Consider the following 24,687-nt stretch of genomic DNA (forward strand, 5'->3'; position numbering starts at 1 on the left):
ATACACCATCTGTATGTGTACTATAAGGACCTATGTTCATGTGACAAATGCATATGCTTTCTTTTTAGGTATACACCTTACATGTAGATTCTGCAAATATAGATACAGTCATAAAAATATGAATATGGCCTCATTTGCCATATATCCTTCATAAGGTAGTTCTTCTCAGCCATCTTTCTCTCCCTTCATTGAGACTTCACAGCCATTATCACAAGAACTTCACTTGGAAGTGTCTCTGAATAATACTACTCATAGTTCATTGTTTCTACTTTTCTTTCTAAGAACCGGATACCATTAAGTATTTTGTGAGTTTTTTAAGATTAATGGCTTTAAAACACCATCTGGAGAATGATCTGATCAATACTGAATATTTCTTTTCTTATATATATATATATATATATCGTGATTTTTTAGTAAGCAAATTTATATGTTTCTTAAAGTAAGAAAAGGAAATTGTCACAGAAACCACTACATATAAACAGAAGCATGTCTAAGGCATTTGAACATAGCTCTGTGATCTAGTTAGCATAACTATATTTAGAAATGTTTTTGTATATTATAGAATTAGGAATAAAGCTGGGAGGAACAGTAAAAGAAAGGGAGAAGACCTTTAAAGGCTTTAAAGTTTCAGCTGGCAAAAATCTGATCAAGAAAATGGTAACTACTATGTACTTTTAACTTCTGGAATGCCAGTGCAAAGTTCTTTTCTCATTGTTGTTTTTTGTTGTTGTTATTTTGTTTGTTTGTTAAAATCAACTAATACCTTTTTTAATGTTTGGTTGCATAATCATTATTGAGATGTCTTTACAGTGAATTATAATAATCAAACTAATACTGTGTTCGCCTTCATAGGACAAAAATGTGTTGATATTCATCAATGTTGGTATTTTCTTGACACAATAAGGAGATAGTCTTAGCTCTTGCTATCTATAAGTTTCAGAACCTATTACTCTGTTATCACCATACCTTCATTCTTCTTAATCAATATGTTAGTCTTCTTTCTTGCCTTTTCCTATAAATTATGCCATTTACTTTATCAGTTGCACCTAAATCAAACTGCTTCTGTTTCAACAAAATGTTGTAGACCCTTACTGATATGAATAAATTCATGTCCAACTCCCTGCAATGTTGTCTTTTTCCAGGTATCTCGCTACTGTAAATTACATTTCTAAATTCATATTATACATATGTTTACAGTATAGCAGCCTTTCCTTTTGTTCACTTAAACTCTATGTATCTCTTTACCCTCTTCTAAATCTTCTTTATGATATTTTTTCTGAATTTTGGGACTTTGCTTGAACCAGTTATCAAACTGTTTTTTCTTGTTTGTCTGCTTGTTTGTTTTTTTCCATGTCTCACATGTTATCCTGATATTTAGATTATATATATAGTGACTGAAATAACTATGTGCCCTGCTTAGGAGAATTTTACACAACTTCAGAGGAATGTTGTCTTGTAAAAGCTACATTGCAGAATAGTTTCCTAACTATCTGAAACACTATCCCATTTTCTCAAGTTCTTCCTCATATTTGAGGCTCATAAATGCTTGTGCCACAAGAGCTGTATTTTGAATTTTCTGGAATGTCATAAGAAGAATAATTCTTTCATGGTTTTGGCTTGGATAGAGTTTATTTTCTTTGTAGAGTGATGTTTTTCTTTGTAGTGTAATGCTGTGTTTTGGATTTTTGGTGAAAAATAGTCATGATAATAAACCAATGGTTTTAGTTGCTCTTACACTGAGCCATGGACTTTTCACCTCCTCACGCTGCCCTGCCAGTGGGGAAGTTGGGGGTGCACCAGAAGCTGGGAGAGGACACAGTCAGGACACCTGACCCAGACTGACCAAATATATATTCCATGTCTTAGGGGTAAAGAAGGAGGAAGTGGATGGCTTTCAGAGTGATGGCATTTTTCCTCCTGATAAACTGTTGTGCATGATGAGCTTTGCTTTCCTGGAAGTGGCTGGACACCTGTTTGCTGGGGTTAAACCATAGCAGATGCACAGAGGGAAATCCAGTAGTTCCTTCTCTGTAAAGCTTTGATAGGGTTTATGTGCAACCAGATTCCCACAGAAATTCATTTGCTAGCTTCTTGTTCCCTTGAAAAGCCTTCTAAGCTCTGGCATATGCTACCCAACAAATAGCAGCTAAGGTAGCAAGATGTTTGAGGTTAGACTGCAGATACACAAAAAAATCCTGGTTTGGTTTCAAACCAGGCCACTATTAAAGGATGTTCTGTTTAAAACGTTTAAAAAGTTTTAAATCCTAGCATGGTTCCTAGACTGTTTAAAAGTCATAGCCCATTTTTGCAAGATTTTGATAATCTCAATAGAAAATTTCCATGTCAAATGAAAATCTTCCATGTCTTAAGGTATGACTTTTCAAATCAAAGTTAAAATCTGCTGCTGTGTATTGAAAGGATATTGTATAATAGCTGTAGATATTCTGGAAAATTTAGCAGGTCAGATGTCAAGGCTGTCAGTATCACTACATTTCACAAGCTTTAGATATCTTTAAAAGAAGCTAAAAGAACATTAGAAATACTTTGCATCTGTTATAATAAGATGCTGTTATATATATCACACTGTTTGCTGTAATTCTTTTATTGATTAATCTTTTCTAAAACTGACTAAGAAAATTTTAAATTGCAGCCAATAACTGGATTTCACAGCTAATGCTGCAGTCGGAGACGTGATCATTGACTATTTTACTTTATATAGGTTCATGAAAATGTTATATTTGGATTCTAGAGATTTATCTTCTGCTCTGCTGCAATTATGGCTTTCCTTCAGAAAGAACTCTGAATATTATTTCTGAATTTCACCATTTCCAGTCAAAATATTAGCTCTAATATGATTTTGATATAAATGAGACATTTATCACACATCACTTAAAAGATTTGGTAATCTTAAATGCATTTTCTTTAAGAAAATTTCAGAGTCTAATGTGAGGAAACTAAATCCAAACATTTGCTCATTTGCTCATTTTTTTTTATTTTTTTTTTAAATACAAATATTTGTATAGGTCTTACAACTATTACAAGTTTGTTGTGGACTAAGAAAGTTACACTCATTTAGAGGAAAGGATGACTTCTATGACTAACTATGATGTGTGAAAGATGGCATACATTTTCAAATCCAGGTATATAATGGACAACAGATTTACTTATTTAAATATAAAGTATGGTATAGGAATAAAACTTATCCAAACTGAAAACTAAAAAAAAAAAAAAAAAAGTTGTTCTTTGGGAAACAACAATGAAACCAACAAAACTGGTTCTGTTAAAATATACTGTTTTTAAGTGTTTTTCTGTTCAGTGATTTTTTTTTCTTAAGATCATATCTAAGTATATTTTTTTTTCCACTTCTCATTTCAATACAGTCAAATTTGTGGGATAGATCTATGGGGCTTAACAGATGAAAGGGTTGCTGTATGTTTATACTGCAATCTTAAAGTATAGCCATTTAACATCAGAGAAAATATTCAGCACTCTGTGGTATTTCAGTTGATGAAAGCAAAATGTATTGCTATGGCTGAACATTTTTAATAGACACTCTTTTCATTGGAACTTCTAAAGTTTGCAGTTTTCATTTCAGGTTGGAAAGAGGGAAAAAAAATAAAAAAATGGAGAGAGAGAGAGAGAACATGTCCTATAAAAAGAAAACTATTCTTTTTGTATTTTCCATATTATTGTTAATGAAATCTTCACTAGCTATTAAAGATGACTCTTCAGTTAGTAATTAATAACTTGTCTCATTTTCTTCAGATTCAGATCACACACTCTAGTTGAAGACCACTGTTTTTTAAGTGTAAATCTAGAAATTTTCCTTGTTTTGGTAATTACCTTTAATTATAAATAGATAAAATCCTGGATATTTAAGATAAGGCCATACATTTCATGTGATAGATTATCTGTAAATACACTGGGAGAAATCTGCTTTGTTATACCTATAGCACTTGGTGAACTTTTTTGTTGTACATGTTAGAGGTTTTGTTTTTTTTTGACTGTTGAAATTTTTAGATAAGGAGATTCTTCACTAATGCTCTGGAGAAATGACACCTCTCCCACCCCTCCACACCTGCTCCCCACCAAATCCTTTTGGATCTACTTCTAAAACATCCTTGAAACAAACAAACAAACAAACAAACAAACAAAAAACATTTTGATCTACCAAACGTCCATTCAGTGAAGTGTTGAGTGACTGATCTTTTTCTAGACAGATTACTACTGAATGTGCATGACAAGAAGGAATTTATTCACTCCTTCTCAGCCTCTATTGTTGCTCTTCCTCCTTGTGTGTCCACTTTCATTGTACTCATGGAGCTAATTTTCACAAATTCCAGGCAAGAGCACTGGATCAATAAATCCACACAAAATAGCAGTCTATTCTGCTGTCTGAGTACAGCAGCAAAGAAGACAAATTCATTCTAGCAGGTTTTTCAGACAACATGATTGACTTTATCTGACTCTTCCCTTAATGCGGTTTTTCAAAGCTACAGGAAGGAGATTTTAAGTACATACAGCAAGTTCTCAAAGAGCAGCTTTCAAGCTGCTTTTAGAGAAAAGAGTATTTTTAACACAAGCACCAAAAAAGTTGTTCCTTTCAAACACAGTGATTCTTTGTAGCTTCTGTTAAACTAGCTTAACAAAGAGGAAAAATCCATGACTAAAATATTTATACTTCATCACAGTCCCCTAAAAAAAATAAAATAAAAATCAGTAGTTTACTCAACTTTACTAATGATACAAAGGAAATAAGTACCTACACAATGAATAATAATGCAGAAACAGACTGTAAAATCAATGTCAGCTCAGTAGAGCTGAGCTTCATTCTAGTAGTGCTGTTCCAACAGTAGAGCTTACCTTCTGAATTATATATGTATTGACCTAATTACATAAATATTGACTTTGCTTTATATAAAGACTTTTTCAGTCTCAGTGTAATTACAATGTCAATATTTGTTGCATGTAATAACACTGGATTTAAATCTGTTAATTTTGATTGATAGTGGCATGCCACAAGTTGCTATATGGGATCAGACAGTCTAGAAGTATGAATAGAAAATACAAGTAGCTGACAATGCTTCCAAATCTAAAAATGTCTCCAAGCCCTTCTGATTATTTAACCATGAAGAGGAAATAAAATGGGTGATTACATACTTGTTTTATAAAAAGCACTGTTTTGAGATGGAGAAATATTTATTTTGGTCCAAAGCTGTAAAAATATTCAGACGGAACTCAGTAAAAGGTTTCCTGTTTAAAGTTACATTTACAATTTTGCCTTACAATGTTTTAAAGTCTGTTTAAATTATGCCAAAAAGGGGGGTTTTATATAGCAACAAACATAGTTTGTTATATACCCTGCATCAAGTATATGTTGTTTTGGAATATTATTTGGATGTAGACACAAGCAATTTGACATTAAATTATTTCCCTTTTCCTTCAAATCCAAGAAAGTGTGAGCAGTGGTCTTTTAGGTACAGCTGGGACTTGCAAAACTGTTCATTTCAGACTGCAAATGTTTGTTGAGATATATTTCTACAAGAACAGTTTTGTTCAGAGCTGGCAGGCCTCTGAATTACTTTCAACGATGAATAGCCATATAGTATAGTGTATGTGTTTTTAGATGCAATTATAAAGTATTTTGAATTTGGCAGTATCACGGGAATCAGAAACCAAGCTGTGACAGTCCATGTGCTGAGAATATATATATATATTTTTTTCTAGCTATAGCATGTTACTAGTAGTGACAAGGCATCATACTGTGCTTTCTTATTTGTCTCAGCAGGGGTGCCAGACAAGATGAACCTCAGTGATGTAAAGCAAATCCATCAAACCAACGATGGCAGCACTTTAGACACAACTGGAGTAGGAAGTACAACAATGGCCGATTACATGACATTTATGCTGATGAGCTTGGTAACATTATTTCTCAGTCTTTGGTAACTGTTTAGCTCTGTCTTGATATATGTTTCATTGTCATCTGCTTATCCCTAGTCACAAGCCTAGAATAAAGGCTCTGGTGGATAAAGTAATATTTATGACAGGTTACATAACATCAGCCTCTCTGACTTTAGGCATGAATATTAACAAAGTTGTTTATATAATATTTTTCCTGTATTTTTGTAACATCTGTATATTCATGCAAAATCATGTTTTCTTTACCAATATTTTGTGTAAAAAGTAAATTAACTACCATGGAATCATAGAATCACTGAGGTTGGGAAAAACCTCTAAGATCACCTGGTCCAACCATCCCCCTACCACCATTACCCACTAAAAGAGATTTGTAAAAAGAGACCACAAAATCACAGATTCACAAAACTGTGGAGGGGACCCCTGGAGCTCATCCAGAGCAACCCTAAGCTCACAGCAGAGTCTACTAGAAAAAGTTGCCCAAGGACAAGTCCAACTGGTATTTGAATATCTCTGACAATGGAAATTATACAGCCTCTCTGGGCCACTGTTTCCATTGCTTGAACAATCATAGCACTTTTTTAAAAAAAACATTTAATATTACCTACACTATGATTCTATACTATTTCAGTCTGTGCCCATTGCCTCTTGTCCTGTTACTGGTACCACCTTCTTTGCAACCTCCATTCAAATACTTATATACATTGATAAGATCCTCATGAGGCTTCTCTTCTCCAGCCTGAACAGTCCCAGATCTCTCAGCCTCCCCATTGAATGAAAGATGTTCCCATCATTAAAAAATCTTCATGATTTCAAAATCTTCATCATGTAAAAATCTCAGTAGAGATCACCTCTTTTGACCTGTGGCAATGATTTCCATAATTCAGTGCAGGAAGCTGTTGGTTGCTTTTGCTTTCATGTCACATTGCTGTGTCATGTTCAACTTGCTGTCCAGCAGGACTCCAGGTCCTCCTTCACAAAGCTGCTTTCCAGTCAGTCAGCACCAGCATGCACTGTTGCATGGAGGTATTCCTCCCCAGATGGAGGACTTGGCATTTCCTTTTGTTGAGTTTTATGAAGTTCCTGTCAGTCCATCCCTCCATCCTGGCAACATCCCTGCAAATGGCAATAACTATCTGGTGTATCAGCTGATCTTTCCAGTTTTTCCAGTATCTTTTTTTTTTTTTTTTTTTTTTTTTTTTTTTTTTCCCAGTATCATTTGTGAGAACTTGCTGTTGTATTGCTTAGCTCATTAAAAAATTAAATAGTATCAACTCCTGGGTAAACCAAGAACAACTTGGTCTCCATGTGGACTCTGTGCTGCAAATCACAACCCTACAAACAAGTGATATCATCCGATGAAAGAGTTGCACAGCACTTTATGAGCTTTGTATTTAAACTCCTATCTTCATCTAAGAGAATCCTGTAAAACAGAAAATGTAGAATTTGTCCTTCTCTCACTAAAGAGAAAAACAAACCACAAACAAACCAGCAAACAAACACAGTGTAAACTCAGATAGTTTTGGTAGGGATTACTTTTCACAGCTCAGAAAAACTACGTATTTATACTTTGTATGTATACACATACATACAAATTATTGCATTTTATCTGTGAACAGTGGGGCTTGGATTCAATCATATGTTATCTCAATCTATATGTCTACATACAGATGTTTATATATTTTATATGTATCTATGCTGTCATTACAGTCAGTGAAAAAGCAAGGTAACATTTAGTTGTTAAAACACCAGCAATTAATGCCAGTTGAGATGCTGTGAGAAAATTTCCCAGGTATCAAGCTGCTGTTACAAAGGGGCTCAAGTCTTTCTATGAGCAAGAGACCCGAGTCCCTTGTCAACACAGTCAATGAAGCCCTATTACAGCAGACACCTAAGAAAAGAACTCAGCTGCCCAAAAGTGTCTGGCTAGTTCAACCTGAGATTTCCTCAAGCATCCAAGGCATCCTCATCAGAATGCAGGACTTAAAAGAAATTCCAGAGGCTTCCTTAAAAGGATTCTGTGTGGAGTTGCAGCTGGTGGCTAAATGACCTAGAGTATTTCAAATAGATCTAGATATCTATGTGTGGGCCAGTGAATCGTATGTCAGATCTCCATCATCCACACCTGGACCTAACTAGCTGACATGGTGACACATGAATGCAAATCTGAATCACAGTCTGAATTGCAGCTCAGGTTCTTACACTTTATAACATGAAGTAAGCTAAAATGTTGCACAGTACTAATGGTATATTATATATAACTGTTATAAGATTTGATTATCCTGCATGACTAATTCCTATGTCATTTTGACAATAAATCATTTAAGAATATTTTGCAGTTATTTTTTCCTTCACAAGAGCAAAAAAATAAGAAAAAAAAAGTATAGTATTGTATGCACTAACCTCGTATCTAGAACTCTTCCTCGACTGCAAAAGCAATTAATTTTATATGAGATAAATATAAAGAAACATATATAAATATTTTTATTTCCAAATGTATTCACTAGTCATTAGTAAACACAAGATAACATTCAGGTAAACAAAAATAATGTTTAGAAAAGCAAATGAATATTCCTAAGAGCAATTCCATGCCTAGGCAAATATCATTATATAAGCATGTTTGCCAGGGTATAGATTTTACTTGACCTCTTTATTTTTTCTGTTTTTTTTTTGTAAATCAGTCCTCCAACTTCACTTATCATCTCATCATACAATGAAATTATGACATTGATAATTCAGGGAAAGAAAATCTGATTTCATTCATTTTGTTTTTCAGCTCAAACCAGTAAGGTCTGTCTAGGCCAACACCTTTATTTTTTTTTATTATTATTATTATTTTTTTTTTAATATATATTTTTTAAAAGGTACCAGTTCCTTCAAGGGAGATGAAATAAATCTTTGTATAAGATATTCTTAACTGGAGAATTCTAACAATATGCAATACTCAAGATTTGATAACCCAAAGCACTTAATTCCCATTCTACATTTTCTTATGTAACTAAAGTACCTACTGGTAGCACTGGGTGGTCAAGATTACAGTTTATTCTGTAACACCTTAGAAATACAAGCCTCATTTTCAAATAATTATAGCAATTATGTCCTAAGGCCTCTTCAGATGTTATTACTCTTTTACTGCTTCATTTGTTTATGTCCTGTTCCTTATTTTCTACACTGCCATTTCTAAGATTCTTTCTTGAGTGGAAAACTAGGTCTTTTCTTTCCAAACAGATATGAACCATCTAGATTTTGGACCACTTCCACAGGCAATACAAATACAGTTGTAATAAGTCTGGAGTTCCCTCAACAACCTGTAGACCAGATTCCCCCCATCCTGTCCTAACCCTCTCTAGGTACTTAAACATATCAGAATAAGGAAAGAATCATAGAATCGTAGGAAGGCTTGGGTTGGAAGATACCTTAAAGATCATCTAATTCCAACTCCCCTGCCATAGACAGGGATGGCACCCACTAGATCTGGTTGGCCAAGGCTCCATCCAGCCTGGCCTTGAGGAACATAGGGACCTACACTCTTTGGCAATTTGTCTCAAGACTACCTTGCAAGAGAGGCAGCCTTACAGGAATCTGTGGGAACATGGTTGAATTGTCACTCCAAGGTTGGCAACTGTAAAACAACAACAAAACAGACAACAACAAAAATAATCAACAACAAAAAAAATAATTGACAACAACAAAAACTTAAATGTTGCCTGTATTAAACCCAAAAATGATTTGAGGAATAGTCATTGGCAAGCAATGAGTACAAAAATAGAATATAACAGGGAAACTAGAAGGCAAAAAACAAACAAAAAATCTAAACTAGTGATCATTAACATGCTGTATAAAAACATCTATACCAACAAAAAATAGTGGACAGTATTCAGTATGGATCAAGACAGTCAGCTTCAGTAGCCTTGGTATGCAGAGGCTGTTCTCAACAGCATAATCATAAAGGAAGCACAGGGCAGCTATTGAGATCTCCAGGTGACCTAAGAAATAGCATGGAGGTCTAGGTTGTTGTAAATGCTTTCATTTGTTTCCACTCAAGCATCTTAAGAGTACAAACTTTTCTGAATCTAAAAATAAAAAATAACAAAATAATTTTGTTGAATGAGATTATTTCTGTTTTGTTTTGAATAGGCTTTTTATGTATTGCAGCTGATATGGTTTAAAGTAGGAATGTTTTACTCAATGTGTCATTTCTCAGATAGACGACTCATTCAAATGATGTTTATACTGAAATTGCAAAGGATATTACTATTAAAGTTGTGTATCTGGTTTCAGTACAATAAAAAATAGAAATGAGCATAAGGTGAGAGAAACTTGTAAGGAATAATTTCTTTAGTACAGTTACTTGGAAAAAAATACTTGAATAAATGAATAAAAAATACAAATGAATAAATGAATAAATGAATTAAATGAATAAAAAATTATAAAAAATACAACCTTTCAAAAATCTATGATATTTTTATTTGGTAAGATTGAGCTTCTTCTCTTCTCTTCTCTTCTCTTCTCTTCTTCTCTTCTCTTCTCTTCTCTTCTCTTCTCTTCTCTTCTCTTCTCTTCTCTTCTCTTCTCTTCTCTTCTCTTCTCTTCTCTTCTCTTCTCTTCTCTCTTCTCTTCTCTTCTCTTCTCTTCTCTTCTCTTCTCTTCTCTCTCTCTCTTCTCTTCTCTTCCTCACTTCTCTTCTCTTCTCACTTCTCTTCTCTTCTCTTCTCTTCTCTTCTCTTCTCTTCTCTTCTCTTCTCTTCTCTTCTCTTCTCTTCTTTCTCTTCTCTTCTCTTCTCTTCTCTTCTCTTCTCTTCTCTTCTCTCTTCTCTTCTCTTCTCTTCTCTTCTCTTCTCTTCTCTTCTCTTCTCTTCTCTCTTCTCTCCTTTCCTTTCCTTTCCTTCCTTTCCTTTCCTTTCCTTTCCTTTCCTTTCCTTTCCTTTCCTTTCCTTTCCTTTCCTTTCCTTTCCTTTCCTTTCCTTTCCTTTCCTTTCCTTTCCTTTCCTTTCCTTTCCTCCTTTCTTTCCTTTCCTTTCCTTTCCTTTCCTTTCCTTTCCTTTCCTTTCCTTTCCTTTCCTTACCATGCAAAGGCTGGAGAAAGAGACAGAGAAAGGGAGAGATACACATACAAAATTTAATTTATTTCTCTATACTGATATTTTCATATGTTTACTCAGATGACTTATATGTTCAGATTATAACAGATTTACGTATCTAAGATTTCAGATTAGCATTAAAATTTCCATAGCATCTTCTTGGAAATATCAAGTAAATGGTGATATTATCTTTGCCTCAGAGTTTTTGTTTTTGTTGTTGCTGGTTTGTTGTTTTGTGTGTGTGTGTGTGTGTGTTTTAATTATTTTTTGAACATTCAGCTCTAATCTGAAATAATTGTGTAAACATGAATCTTATTCATCAAATTATGCTCTTTTTCTGTGTTCTGACACATCTGAAGGCAACAGGAACAGCAACAAAACTTTTTTTAACCTACATTAGGCTAATGTAGCTCTAAGAAAAAATAGATTATGTTTTTTAAAAGCTTAGCTAGCTATTAATAAAGTTCTAACTTTTTTTTTTTTTTTTTTTTTTTTTTTTTTTTTTTTTTTTTTTTTTTTTTTTTTTTTTTGCCTGCTGGTGATACACAAACAAAAATTCTGCTTGACTTTCAGATACAGAAAAAAATTACATCAGTCTTTTGGAAATTTTATCTTTTACTCATTTTAGAACTTGTAAATGTGAAATGCCAGAGAATATATCTGATACCCTATGAAGCTCTTGTACCAGTTCCCACTGAAGAGGAATAACATGCAGATCTTCTGTGGCTGGGAGGACTTGATCGACGCATCTCATTACCCGTTACAGTGCACAGGTCTATGCTAAGATCACCTGCTGTGCATGCCTAATTTAAGTGTCACAACTGTTTCTCTCCAAGTTTGTCAGGCAGTCTAAATCAATTGTTAAGACTTGATTTTAAGTCACTTGGAGGTTTTTCTCAGTGACAGCTTCTGATTTTCTGTCTTCTCTCAGTGCCCCACTCCCTCCCATTTGTTATGGTACAAGAGTTTACAGCGCAGTGAAACAGGTCAGATGATCTCTAAAGATCACTTTGGTTTAGTTCACTGTGCATCTCCACAGAAAATGACACTGGTGGTCAGAGTACTCATGGCAGTTAATTAAAACATTTGTAGAAGGTGAACACAATATTAGAAACATCAGAACCGTTTATTAACATAACCTTATATACAAAAAATGTTTCCATAGTTGCATCTCAGATTCATAATTCATTATCTAAAGCAAGATATGATCATTAAAAATAAATAAATAAATAAATAAATTGAAAAAATCAAAGCTATGCTTGATCTTATTCATATACAGGCTACTTATGAGAGACCATAACAGATTTCTTTTTAACCAATGGGTAGAAGCATACTGCCCAATACATCAGTATATCTTAGCCTGAGCCATTTCCCTATTTTTTGTCCCATATAGGGACTGTAGGGGATTGGTATGGTATAATAGGAGAATGTTATTTCCTGGGCAGTTACAGTTTACATACACTCAATACCTTTATACTGGCTCTTAAACATATTTTTAATGTCTGTTGACATTTTATTTTTTATTTTTTGGTAGAGAGAGCTATCTTTAAAATCCTTGTCTTTTTAAATTTTATTTTATTTTATTTTATTTTGTTTTTTGTTGTTGTTGTTGTTGTTGTTGTTGTTTTATTTATTTTATTTTTTAAAAGATCAGAAGTCTATTCAAGTAAAACAAAATATGTGATACTAGTCCATTGATAAAAGCAAAGAACAACATGATGCTGAAGAATAAATGTAGGTATTTATATTGTCAGAGCATTTGTTAGATCTGGTAACTAGTGCATGGGAGAGGTTCTTTTACATATTTGTGACGGTATAAAATTCCATGGATATAACTGCAAGCATAGCTTATTTACATGCAAAACTGAAACAATAATTTTATTAGAATAGGATTGCTTTTAGAGGGGCATCCAACATTACAGGTAATAGCAAGTTGTATTTCTCTGTTCTAAAATGCTTATACATGTATTATACCATGACAAACAAAAAAATAATTGAGCAAATAAAAATTTATGTTGTGTACTCTTACCTATATGACTGTTCCAGAAAAAAAAAAAAATGAAACAAAACAAAACAAAACATCTATTTTCCTATTAAATACATCATTTTGTGTTAAAAATTAGTCTTAGTAATAGTCTTAGTAATAGTAATAGTCTTAGTAATCTAAATGGCCAGGGCAGGAGAAAACCACTTGTGCTCAAATATGCAAGTAGACTTGCACACTACTTGGTTAAAATAAATTTTTTGAAATAGTGTCTTATTTTCCTGGATTTCAATCTTTTGCCATATATATGTGGCAATGTGCCACATATGGAAATGTGCCATATATAAAACCAGGGATTTGCTGTTAATATAATTAAAATCTTAATGATGTAATTCAAGTATCATTATTAGTCTCAATTTAATTATTCTAGCAAAAGAAAGAAAGCATAATTACCTAGTTAGAGTATTTCTATACAGAAAAAGTCTCGAGAGTAACAACACAAATAAATTGTAATGAATACACTTCTTAGTCTCAACTTATTTATTTATTTCTAGTGTTATTTTCACCCTTCCACTGTTTGTCTGAGTCTTAAAACTGGTTGTTTCAGACTGCTGAAGAGGTCATTACAGAGATTCATCAGCATCTGAGGGATCTTCACAGGTAGTCTCTAAGGGGGAAAAAGATCCTTGCTTGGGATTTAACAAGGCTCACTGGTAGGGCTTTAAACTAGATTTGAAGCAGGAACAGGATAAAAACAGGCTTGACAGAGACCCTCATGGAAACATGGTGGGATGGTTCACATAACTAGTGCTGCAATGAATGGTTACAACGTCTTTAGAAGGGACAGGCTAGGAAGGAGAGACGAGGGATAGCCCTGTATGTTAGGAAGTGTTTTAATTGTCTAGAATTGAACAGTGGCAATGTCAGGGTTGAGTGTTTGTGGGTAAGAATCAAGGGGAAGACCAATTAGGCAGATATCATGGTGGGAGTCTGTTATAGATCACACAACAGGATGAAGTGACAGGTGAAGTATTCTATAGATCAGGTTGCCCAGGGCCTCATCCAAATTGGTCTTGAGAGACTGGTTGGTGAAGTCCCTTGAGAGGCAGTTCTAAAGAGCAAAGGAATCCAGGAAGCCTGGATGCTCTTCAAGAAGGAAATCTTAAATGCACAACAACAGGTCACCCCCACATACAGAAAGAAGACATGGTGTGGAAGAAGACCAGCCTGGCTAAACAGAGTTGTAGCTAGAGCTCAGGAAGGGAAGAAAAAGCGGGTTTATGACATTTGGAAGAAGAGGCAAACCAGGACAGGGAGCGGAATGAAGCCCTCATAATCCACGAGGAAATGGTTAGTGACCTGATAAACCACTTAGATGTACACAAATCTATGGGGCCAGGTGGGATCCACCAGAAAGTACCGAGGGAGCTGGCAGATGTGCACACTATGCTGCTTTCCATCATTTATCAGAAGTCCTGGCCATCTGGGGAGGTCCCAGTTGACTGCTGGCTAGCAAATGTGACACCTATCTACAAGAAGGGTTGGAAGAAGGATATGGGAAACTACAGGCCTGTCAGTCTGACTTCAGTGTCAAGGAAGCTCATGCAGCAGATTATCTTGCGTGATATCACATGGCACTTACAGGGCAACCAGGTGACCAGGCCCAGTCAGCATGGGTTTATGAAAGGCAGGTCCTGCTTGACGATCCCAGTCTCCTACAAAAGAAGAAAACATATGGAAAAAAGGAAACATTCCCTATGGTGACGTGTTCGGTGGATGAGGGAAAGGCTGTGGATGTGGTCTACCTAGACTTCACTTATTCTTCTCCTTCTCCTGAAGAAACTGGCTGCTCATGGCTTGGATAGCTGTATGCCTCGTTTGGTTAAAAGAAGCTATAGAGATGTGGGGATCAAGCTCTTATCCCAATCACCAAGTGATAAGACAAGAAGAAACGGCCTAAAGTTGCACCAGGGGAGGTTTAGGTTGGGTATTAGGAAGAATTTCTTCACTGAAAGTGTCGTGACATATTAGAACAGGCTGCCCAGGGAAGAAGTTGAGTCGCCATCCCTAGAGGTCTTCAAAATCCCGTAGATGTAGAGCTTAGTTACATGGTTTAATGATGGACTTGTCAGTACTAGGTTAAAGGCTGAACCAGATAATCTTACAGGTCTTTTCCAACCCAAATAATTCTATGATTATATGAATATTCTGACGTTGATGGTTCTTTCCCACCTCAGGATTCACTTTGTGTCATTTGCATATGTTGGCCGACATGCTTGTATACTTTTGCTCTTCCACCATTGCTCTGTGGCTCCAATCTGAATTTACTATGTATGGTGCTATTTATATAAGTTAGTGCTTATTTATATAAGATTCTCTTTGTTACCCTTAAAACCAGTTTTGTCTAGCTTGAGGTCTGCATTTCCTAACTGAACACAGGTGAGTTGTTTATAGCCTTGGGGCTCCACTGCAAGCCCTGTGCCCTGTCCTTTATCATCTTGTCTCTGTGCTGCTCTACAACATATCCTGTGTCTACAATTCTCAAAGCTTCTGCTGTTACATTAAGCCTGTATTTTTCTCCATTATGTCATTGTGTTAAAGTCATAGGTATCTCATTTATGTAGACTAACTGCTTGTCACTTCTGTCTGTATAAAAATATAGTTGTCTCATATGAAGATAAAAGTAAAACAAATTTGCTGTAGCCACCCGGTCAATATATATATATCTGTATATAATATAATTATATCTCTAGATATAATTATATATAGATATTATATTTATATATATATATACACATATATGACATGGTTTAGTGGGGACTGCTAGCGTTAGGTCAGAGGTTGGACTCGATGATCTTGAGGTCTCTTCCAACCTAGAAATTCTGTAATTCTGTGTGATATAATACATAATATATATGTATAATACACATTATAATATATATATGATATATATAATATATATTATATATATTATATATATTATATATATATATATATTGACTGGGTGGCTACAGCATATTTGTGTGTATATATATATATATATATTTGTGTGTATATATATATATATATGTAAGTGTATATAGCCACAACTAAACCAACCAAAACTACAGGCACATCAGGAAAAGGTCACTGAGCAAATCTGATGAGCTTCAGCCCAGAGGTCTTGAAAACTTGCTACAAAGCTAATGGAAGGTTACCAGCAACAGCAATACCATGTTACAGGACTATGCAATTATACAAGGATCAGATGCACCCTTTTGGGTACTTCAGAGAGGCAGGGGCTTTTACTACCATGTTCTGAAATGTTTGTGCCAGCTCCTGCCAGATGCCTTAGGGAATCCCAAAAGGCTTCTGTGTGGCCACCTTAACTGAGCCCTCATAATCAGTGAAGCACCTTAAAAAAGTGATTCCTCTCATACTAAGAATGGTATCTATGGTCATATAGATTTCTTCTAGCAATGAATAGTTCAAGACTGACTCATTTAATGTGTGAAAAGAGGTAAATATCATTTTTAGCATAGGATTAAATACAGCTAATTCCTTGCAGCTTCTCCTGCTAGAAGAAAAATAGCTTCTAAAGTATTTACTTCTCTTCATTAACTGCCTGAGGAATTTAGATACTTGCAGTAGCAGGACTGATCTTCTACACCACCATTCAGGCCTGGTCTGAGTCCTACCTCTTAATAGCTTTAAAACTGTTTCCACAAAATACCATGCTACAGGTTGGTTCTAGTTTACTATCCATTTAAATATGGATTAAAGAAATATGTCACTTTATCTGACTCTGACATAATTTAGATCTCTCATTCTAATCTGAAAAGCAAACATATATGTTGAATCCTTCTGCAATATAATATAGCATGAAAGGTGCAGAAATTATCAGAAGAAGGTGAGACTAGGGCTATAGTTAAAATCACTAGCAATTCTAGTGTGCTTTTAGATCTTCCAGGCAAGGACTTCATGGAAGTGTGAAATATTATCATGATTATTATTAATATTCTAAAAATATTTTCATTTACCTCTTTTACCTTTTGGATCCTTGGAAACTGCCATAAACAAAAACTGATAACCTGCCCAATTGTTTTTGCTTCACCAATGTACATAAAGAAATGTTTAACTGGGATTTTCATGCATATCTCCTAGCTGCACAATAACCACTTCTGAGTATGTGCCACAGGAATCTGCAAACGCAAAAGACCATACCTCTTGGGGAGGACTTGATTGTAACTTCTACTTATGTCCTACCCTTGATATGTTCTTTGTTTTTCTCACATCTTTAAAAAATCTTATACCATTAACAAATATTTTTATTTAAAATAAATAAATAAAGAGAGAGAAAAAATAAAACACTGAAACACTGATGGAATAATCAAATACCCAGTTCTTTCTTTCTTCTTTCTTTAGTTTCTTCTTGTGTTGAGAATATAATTATTTCCTTCCTGAATCTATTTGGATTTATTGATTATTCTTATAGGAAAATCACCTTTACTGTGCTCTTGTCTGATTCTGAGGCAGAAAAAGGGTCCTCAGAGTTGTTTGCAAATGTTTGGGGAAAAAAAAAGGAGCTGCTTAATAAGTGTGTGTGGGGGAGAGGGGGTGAGGGGGAATTGGTAGTGGTATTAAAGCCAGGATTAAAGCCAGGGAGACAGACACCATTCATTTATTCACCATTTCTGGTGAACAAAGCCTGCATGTAAGTTAACCCTTTCTGAAATAACAAAATAACAGAGCAAACAGAGCATACACAAAACTTGAGAAGGTGGAGCAGGGCTGGAAGAGGCTTGAAGAGAAGATGTTGCTGCAGAGGAAAGAAGAGGTAAATGAAACACAGTCCTGTCCAGACAAATGTGGCCTTGGGGTCCCCTGGGTGAGAGGGGAATCAAAGTAGGTGGAAAGATTGCTACAACATTTTTTTATTCACTATATCTCATATCTAATGAACAACTAACACAATTCATGCTAGCAAAAGAGGGTATGAGAATATCAGTCTGTTACCACACACAAGACCTCCCAGCTCAGCAGGAAGACAGAGATTCTTGAAGCTGGAATTGGTAGGTGAGCCCTGTAAACCACCTCTTTAAGAGGCAGCCGACTTCTTTGCTTCATGGATGAACAGGGTTACAAAGATGGTGAAGGCCCTAGAGGGGAAGATGTTCAGCCTGGAAAAAAGGAGGCTGAGGGGAGATATCATCACAGTCTACAGCTTCCTCATGAGGGAGCGTGGAGGGCCAGGCATCGATCTATTCTATTTAGTGACCAGTGATAGGACCTGAGGGAATGGTGTCAAGCTTAGACAGGGGAGGTTCAGGCTGGATGTCAGGAAGAGGTTCTTCACTGAGAGGGTTGTCATGCACTGGAACAGGCTCCCCAGGGACGTAGTCATGGCACCAAGCCTGTCAGAGTTTAAGAAGTGTTTGGACTGTGCATTTAGTCACGTGGTCTGAATTGTTGGGTAGACCTGTGTGGAGCCAGGAGTTGGACTCGATGATCCTGGTGGGTCCCTTCAAGTTCCTGGTATTTTATGATTCTATGACTTTGGTAAGAGCAACAATTGGAGTACTAAGCTGATCAATAAACTTTGAATACGATTAAAATGTATGGAGAGAGTAGTGACTACCTTCCATATCCACCACGAATAACTTTGCAAGTGTACTTTGAAGAATAGTAGCTTCGTCTTTCAAAGATTTCTGAGGTTTGCCAAAAAGTTAGGTTATTTATGGTTCATTTAAATCTTGACTTTGTTGAAGTACCACTTATGTAACTTACTGCTTTCTACAAAGCAGACATTGTTCACTGAGCACACAAACAATGCAGCTGAATTTTCTGTTCTTCTAGATGGGTTTTTAGGCACACTTGCCTATGAGTTTAATAAAAGAGTACTAGAAATTGAATCTGGTCCTTTTTGCTTGAAATCTGTTTCTGTCAGAAGAATTAAAAATTGTTATAAGCCACATGAAGCAATAAATACATTTCTTCGTGTTTAGCTACCAAACTTAATCCTCACCTTTTCCTAAGTAACCTCTTAGGATTAGTAAAATCTTTGGATTTTGATGACTATTTTCGTGTCTTCCGCCAATAACACCTCATATATGACAGCTATTGGTATACAGATCATACAGATCACAGTTCAATAATTTCAATATTTCAGTCTTCAGTGAGAAACATTGCTTATCTGTGCATTGAAAAATCTAGTTTCAAAACAAGGACATATTTTGAAAATATTTTGAAATTACAAATGCTTTCTGATCATATATATATATTTTTTCTCTTTCCAGCAGTGATAGAACCCATACATACAGAGATAAAATACAGCTAGTCCCAGGGATTTATTGCATTTAGAATGAAGATTTTCAAACACCACATACAGTACAGCAGGAGGTACAAAAGCTAACAATCTTATCAGTGAAGAGCAATCCAGATAATTAATAATTCAATAATAATCCAAATAATGAAAGAATTCCAGATAATTTTATTCTCTATTAACCACATTTTTTAAAATTAAGATGTAGGTAACAGAAGTTTGGAAAATAAGCTTACACTATGGAGTATACTGTGGTTTAGCTCTCCAAAATCTTTTCAGTTTTTGAGAAATTCTGAGCAGAAAAAAAGGTTTTCCCCAGCAAAATACATAAATAAATAAATAAATAGATAAATATTTTAAATGGTATTTGTGACAAAACTGAAAATCACAGAAAAATCACCTACTGGTTTTCTAGAAAACAACTGGAATTTCAGATCATCTTATTTGAGAGGTTTATAATCCCATAAACCGACATAGTAATTTGAGCAATGTTCATTACTATTTCAGATAGAGATAGATTTTGTAATAATAAATAAAATAAACCATGCCGAAATCTGTGGTTTACCAAGAAAATAAAAATGATTTTTTTTCATATCTACTGAGATTTTGTCTTTAGTTTTGTATTAACTTAATATAAATTTTTCAGACCAAATTCAATGTTATTCATTAAACTAAAGCAAAAAGGAGAGAGATAGAGAGACAGAAAGAGAGAGCGATGAAAACCTGACACTAGCTTAATAGAAATCGCTGATGAAAGTCCTCAGAAATTCCATTCCTGTTCCCTAAGTGTTCTGTGCATTTTATATTTGATTATTCCTGCATGACATACTGACACAGTCCATAAAGAATATCACAAGATTTCAGGCTGTCTGTGTGTAAATCACATTGTGTATGATCTTTGATGGTGGAGCAGCTTTTTGTTATATGCTTCTAAGAGAGGCTGTTGTCCCCCTAGAAGGTAACATGTCTGCTCCTGAGTTGCCACAGCTTACAGTCTAGCAATTTGAAGAAACACATTAGCATCTAAATTGTTGTAGAAAGGACAATCACTCATATAATTGCTGAAAAGGCAGCAATCTCCAGGAGAGAAGAACCAAGATTATTAATGGGTTCCCTGGTCCTAGCTGAAACTGTCTGCTAATGGGAATCAGAATTCTGAGTACTGAAATACTAACCAAGTACCACTTAGGGCAGAAATGAGGAAAGGAAAAATATTTTCTAACTTATACCAATACACATAAATATGTATAAATATTTATAATATTAAAAAGCAAGTGCTAATATTTTATATTTTTTATACTTTTTATATTATACTATAAAATTTATAAAATATGTCATATTATAATATGTTATAATATATATATATTATATTTTTTTATATTTTATATTTTTAAACACTTGTTAAAAAGCAAGTGTTAAAAATACCAGCACTCTTTTCCATTTTTTTTTTTTTTTAATTTTTAAGTTATGTTATGTTATACGTTGTTTTATATGTTTTTATTTATATTATTTTATTTTTAGCAGGTGTGGTTTCTTCTTGTTTAAGTCATAATATGATTTTGGAAGAACATCTTTCTGTGTTAAGGAAAAGCACATCATACACCTTATTGAATTCTCAGGAGAAAAACAGAACATTCACTTTCTTATTGTGATCTTGATCTCTAAAAAAATCAACATACTTCATAACTATTTCTATCAATTTCTGTACCAATCTTCAGTGAGAAACATTGCTTTTCTGTGCATTGAAAAATCTAGTTTCAAAACAAGGAAATATGAAAAAGATCCAATGTCATCAATATCCACTATTCTTATTTTCCCTATTTGAACTTAAACACTGGGCCAAAATACTAATTAACATATGAAATATTACCCTCAGTGTTTTTTATATCCCTACATAACTATAACCTCTGTCAAGTTCTTTGGCAATACAGGCAAAAACACAGATCTACAATCACTCACTACACAGTCATACAAAGATGTACAATCACAGTTCATCCCTGCAATTGCATACTCATTTTACTATTTCTCTCATGTCTTACCCTGTCACTATTTTTTCATGACATTTTTATTTAGATTTTTGTACTTGTCAATTTTAGAATTTTGTTTCTACTTTGGCTAATGATATTCAGAGTAGATCTGTTTCTTTGTATGTTTGTTCATGGTCTGCTGAAGGGGAATCCCAATATTATTCAGGTTTATATAGCTTACTCCCGTAACTATTTATACCCCAAAAATCAGTAATATGAGGGAAAGCCAGTCAAGACCTTGGGTAAAAGATATTGTGGTAAGCAAAATTCAGCTTTTGCTTCCAGGCACATACTTCTCATTTGACATCTGTCAGTAATTTTAACAAACTTCAACTTTGAAATTAGAAGAATCTTCCAAATTCATAAAACTGTAAATTTATTCAGCAAATTTCCTGATGACACTAGTGGGAAAAAAAAAAAAAAACAAAAAAACAAAAAAACACAACCCTCAAAAATATTGTTTTTCAGATAGGTCTAGCTATGTTTAGGGAAGTAATTATGTGAGTTTATGGTCTGAGATAGAGTAAGCACATTTCATGAATAAAGAGGTCCCTCCCTGTCCTGTGTTAAAAAACACTTTTCAGTCCAAGATGCAGCATCCATTTTGCAGTTTCTTAATCTCCTATGATGACTGTCACAATATATTTTCTTAATCATATATAGTAAAAAAAGAACAACAACAACAACTAACAAACAAAAAGACTATAATTAAATAGAAAGCAAACCCTGGTGGGCAGATCGTGATTTAAGACTCAAGAATTCCTGTGAGTCCATGCTCTTCTATCTCAAAAGGAAAATAGCATTTCTTCATTCATTGTTAAGTGGCTAGGTGTGTTACACTGTTTCAGTACTAAAAAACATTAGGTTGGTCCAATGTGAAACAGGTACATGTATTGTTGTGAAGCTGGCAAGGCAGAACTCTGACCTTGTGATAGTACATATTGCTTGTTCAGCGATATGGCACCATGCTGCAAGTCATTCAACATGAAACAATACAGCCATCAGCACAGTACGCACTGGCCATGTGGCTGTGTGTGATCACAGTAGCCATCAGGGATTGACGAGTGCTTCCTGAGGCCAGGGCTACCAATCATGTGCTCCCTGGGTTTGGGAGTGGCAAAACCTATAAACAGAGCAAGTGTCTCTGTGTCAGTGGGTGAAAACATCAGCCAAGGTCAAGATCGTCTCTGCAGCGATGCCTGCAAGACATTGATGCCTACCACAGTGAAGGATGCCTATCATGACCCGGCCAAGTATCCTTGAACTATTGGGTCTCACAGTAATGGACATAAATGACTGGGAAAAACATCATGCTCATTGGTACCCTTGTCATCACTCAGGGGTTGGTATGTTAACAAGCTAAGTAATTAATAAATTCCTTGTCTTTCTATTGCTGCTCAAGTGTGTGTGTGTGTGTGTGTTTGACATCCCTGAATAGCTCACTTGCTTATATATATTATATATAATAGCTTATAGCTTATAGTTTATAGATTATAGATTATAGATTATAGATTATAGATTATAGATTATAGATATAGTCTGATTCTTGCTGGCCTGAACCAATCAGCTTCAGCCCCCAGAGTTTAACTAGAGTATACACTTGCCATATATCTATCATACGTATCTTTGTAGGCAGTAATATTGATATTTCTCTTTATATACACCATCTTCTTCATCACAGTGCTCTTTTCTCCTATTTTTACTTCCATTTTCTTGATAAAATATGACCTTCTGATAGGTGATATCACCTTATCACCTATCCGAAAACCTATAATCCAGAAAAAATAATTTATCTCTACGATATACTAGTCTTTTCCAAGGAATCTAGCCTAATTATCACAGAAGTTGAATAAACCAAGGTGTCTGTGACATGTTTCAATTTCAGGTTGCACAATTTTAGCCAAATTATTAACACCATTTGCATAATTTTCTAGCTTTTTCTTGAGTATATATGTTGAAGAACACTGCAGTTATAGACATGTTGCAACTAATATATTTCACTGGCATTTTCAGCAACAAGGCTGATATTTGAAAAACAAGAAGGTGAACTGTGCCAACGTCTATCACTGATTCTTCCAAAATGGAGTTCAAGATGATACTTTAACACGGCAATGTCAGGAAGACTGCAGTGCTGCCGTGGGTGTTGTTTGTTCAAAGGCTAGATAAAAGATGTTAGCTTCTTGTACTGTCACCCTGACAAATCTCAAAAACACAAAAAAGGCTTATATAAAAGGCTTATATATAAAGCTATCAAATGTTAAGGTAAAATTAAGTCTACTTTTCATGAAGGTTAGTAATTATAATTTCTCAAACACTGCAAGATAAAATGTTCTTGAGTTTTTGTGATCTACAGCACATTGTATTGAAATAGCTTTACATCAAAGCCAGACACGGGCTTTTCACAAATTATAGCTTTTGTTATATGATGTATGTTCATGGTGAGTCTCAGATTGTGAGGTTAAAAACAAAACTCTTGCTTGTTGAACTCTGTATTTTATTTTGCTGTCCTTCAGGCTGTATCTCATCCATTTAATAAATAAATAAATAAATAAATAATCCTCATTTATTCAAAAAGCTTCAGAATAGTGAGTCTATGAAATAAATTGAATTTTCCAAATTCAAATATCCCATCTAAATGTTGTTGTACTCTTTATGACACAGTAAACACATCATGAGATCTTATATTCTTTCTTTTGTGAGACTAAAATAGCTTTAATTATGAAATCCATAGGGCAGTGTAATCAATGTCCAATTGATGTCCAATGTCCAATGTGCAGAGAACCTCTAATAGATAAAAATTCAAAAAAATATTTTATCTTCTCCAAAAGAAACTATCAATAGTTCACTCTGATGCTATATAAGTTCATGGCAGGATTTGTACCATACCTCCTGATCTGTTTCATATTTAATGGTTTTATTGAAACTTTGAATGTATGCTAAGGATTCTCTCTGCTTTTATATACTTATTTACATTTACGTTAGGACATCGTGAAAGACTGCCCATTTTGGAATTTCAGAATATTCCCTTACTCTCATTTATAACTAAAAGTTAAAACCAAAACAAATACTTTAAATCTTTCTAGATGTTACTAAATCTAGACACGCACAAGGTACAGCCCAGCTCATTCTGAACTTTCTCAAAAAAAAAAAAACAAAAAAAGTCAAGAAAATAAAGGCTATGTACCTCCAACTCCATACAGTAGGAAATTTCTATGAACCAGAACATAAACATGTCATGTTTGCAAGTACATTTCTAAGACTATGACAGAAGAAGTAAGCATAGATTTAAGTATTTTCCTTATGTGTTTTCTCCAGTTGTTAATCCTCTGTTTAAAAGATATAATCATAATACATCATTAATTATCTAATAAATGTAAT

The 24,687-nt window shown here is 34.5% G+C and overlaps 1 protein-coding gene across 2 annotated transcripts in view; it reads left to right on the top strand.

Annotated features, from left to right (window-relative positions):
* The window catches only part of GPC5 (glypican 5), a 775,603-nt gene extending 763,643 nt beyond the window's left edge, over window positions 1–11,960 (top strand). The window contains exons 8-9 of one of the 2 annotated variants that reach the window (XM_084506835.1): window positions 5,789–5,919; window positions 11,571–11,960. In XM_084506835.1, the coding sequence (XP_084362961.1) occupies window positions 5,789–5,919; window positions 11,571–11,705 (266 nt within the window). In that variant the 3' untranslated portion in view covers window positions 11,706–11,960. Of the gene's footprint in view, window positions 1–5,788; window positions 5,920–11,570 lie in introns of those variants that run through there. The other variant, XR_014688693.1, reaches the window with a different exon arrangement.
* The last annotated feature ends 12,727 nt before the right edge of the window (window positions 11,961–24,687 follow it).

This window comes from Aythya ferina (assembly GCF_964211825.1).
Source record: "Aythya ferina genome assembly, chromosome: 1".
Lineage (NCBI taxonomy): Eukaryota > Metazoa > Chordata > Aves > Anseriformes > Anatidae > Aythya > Aythya ferina.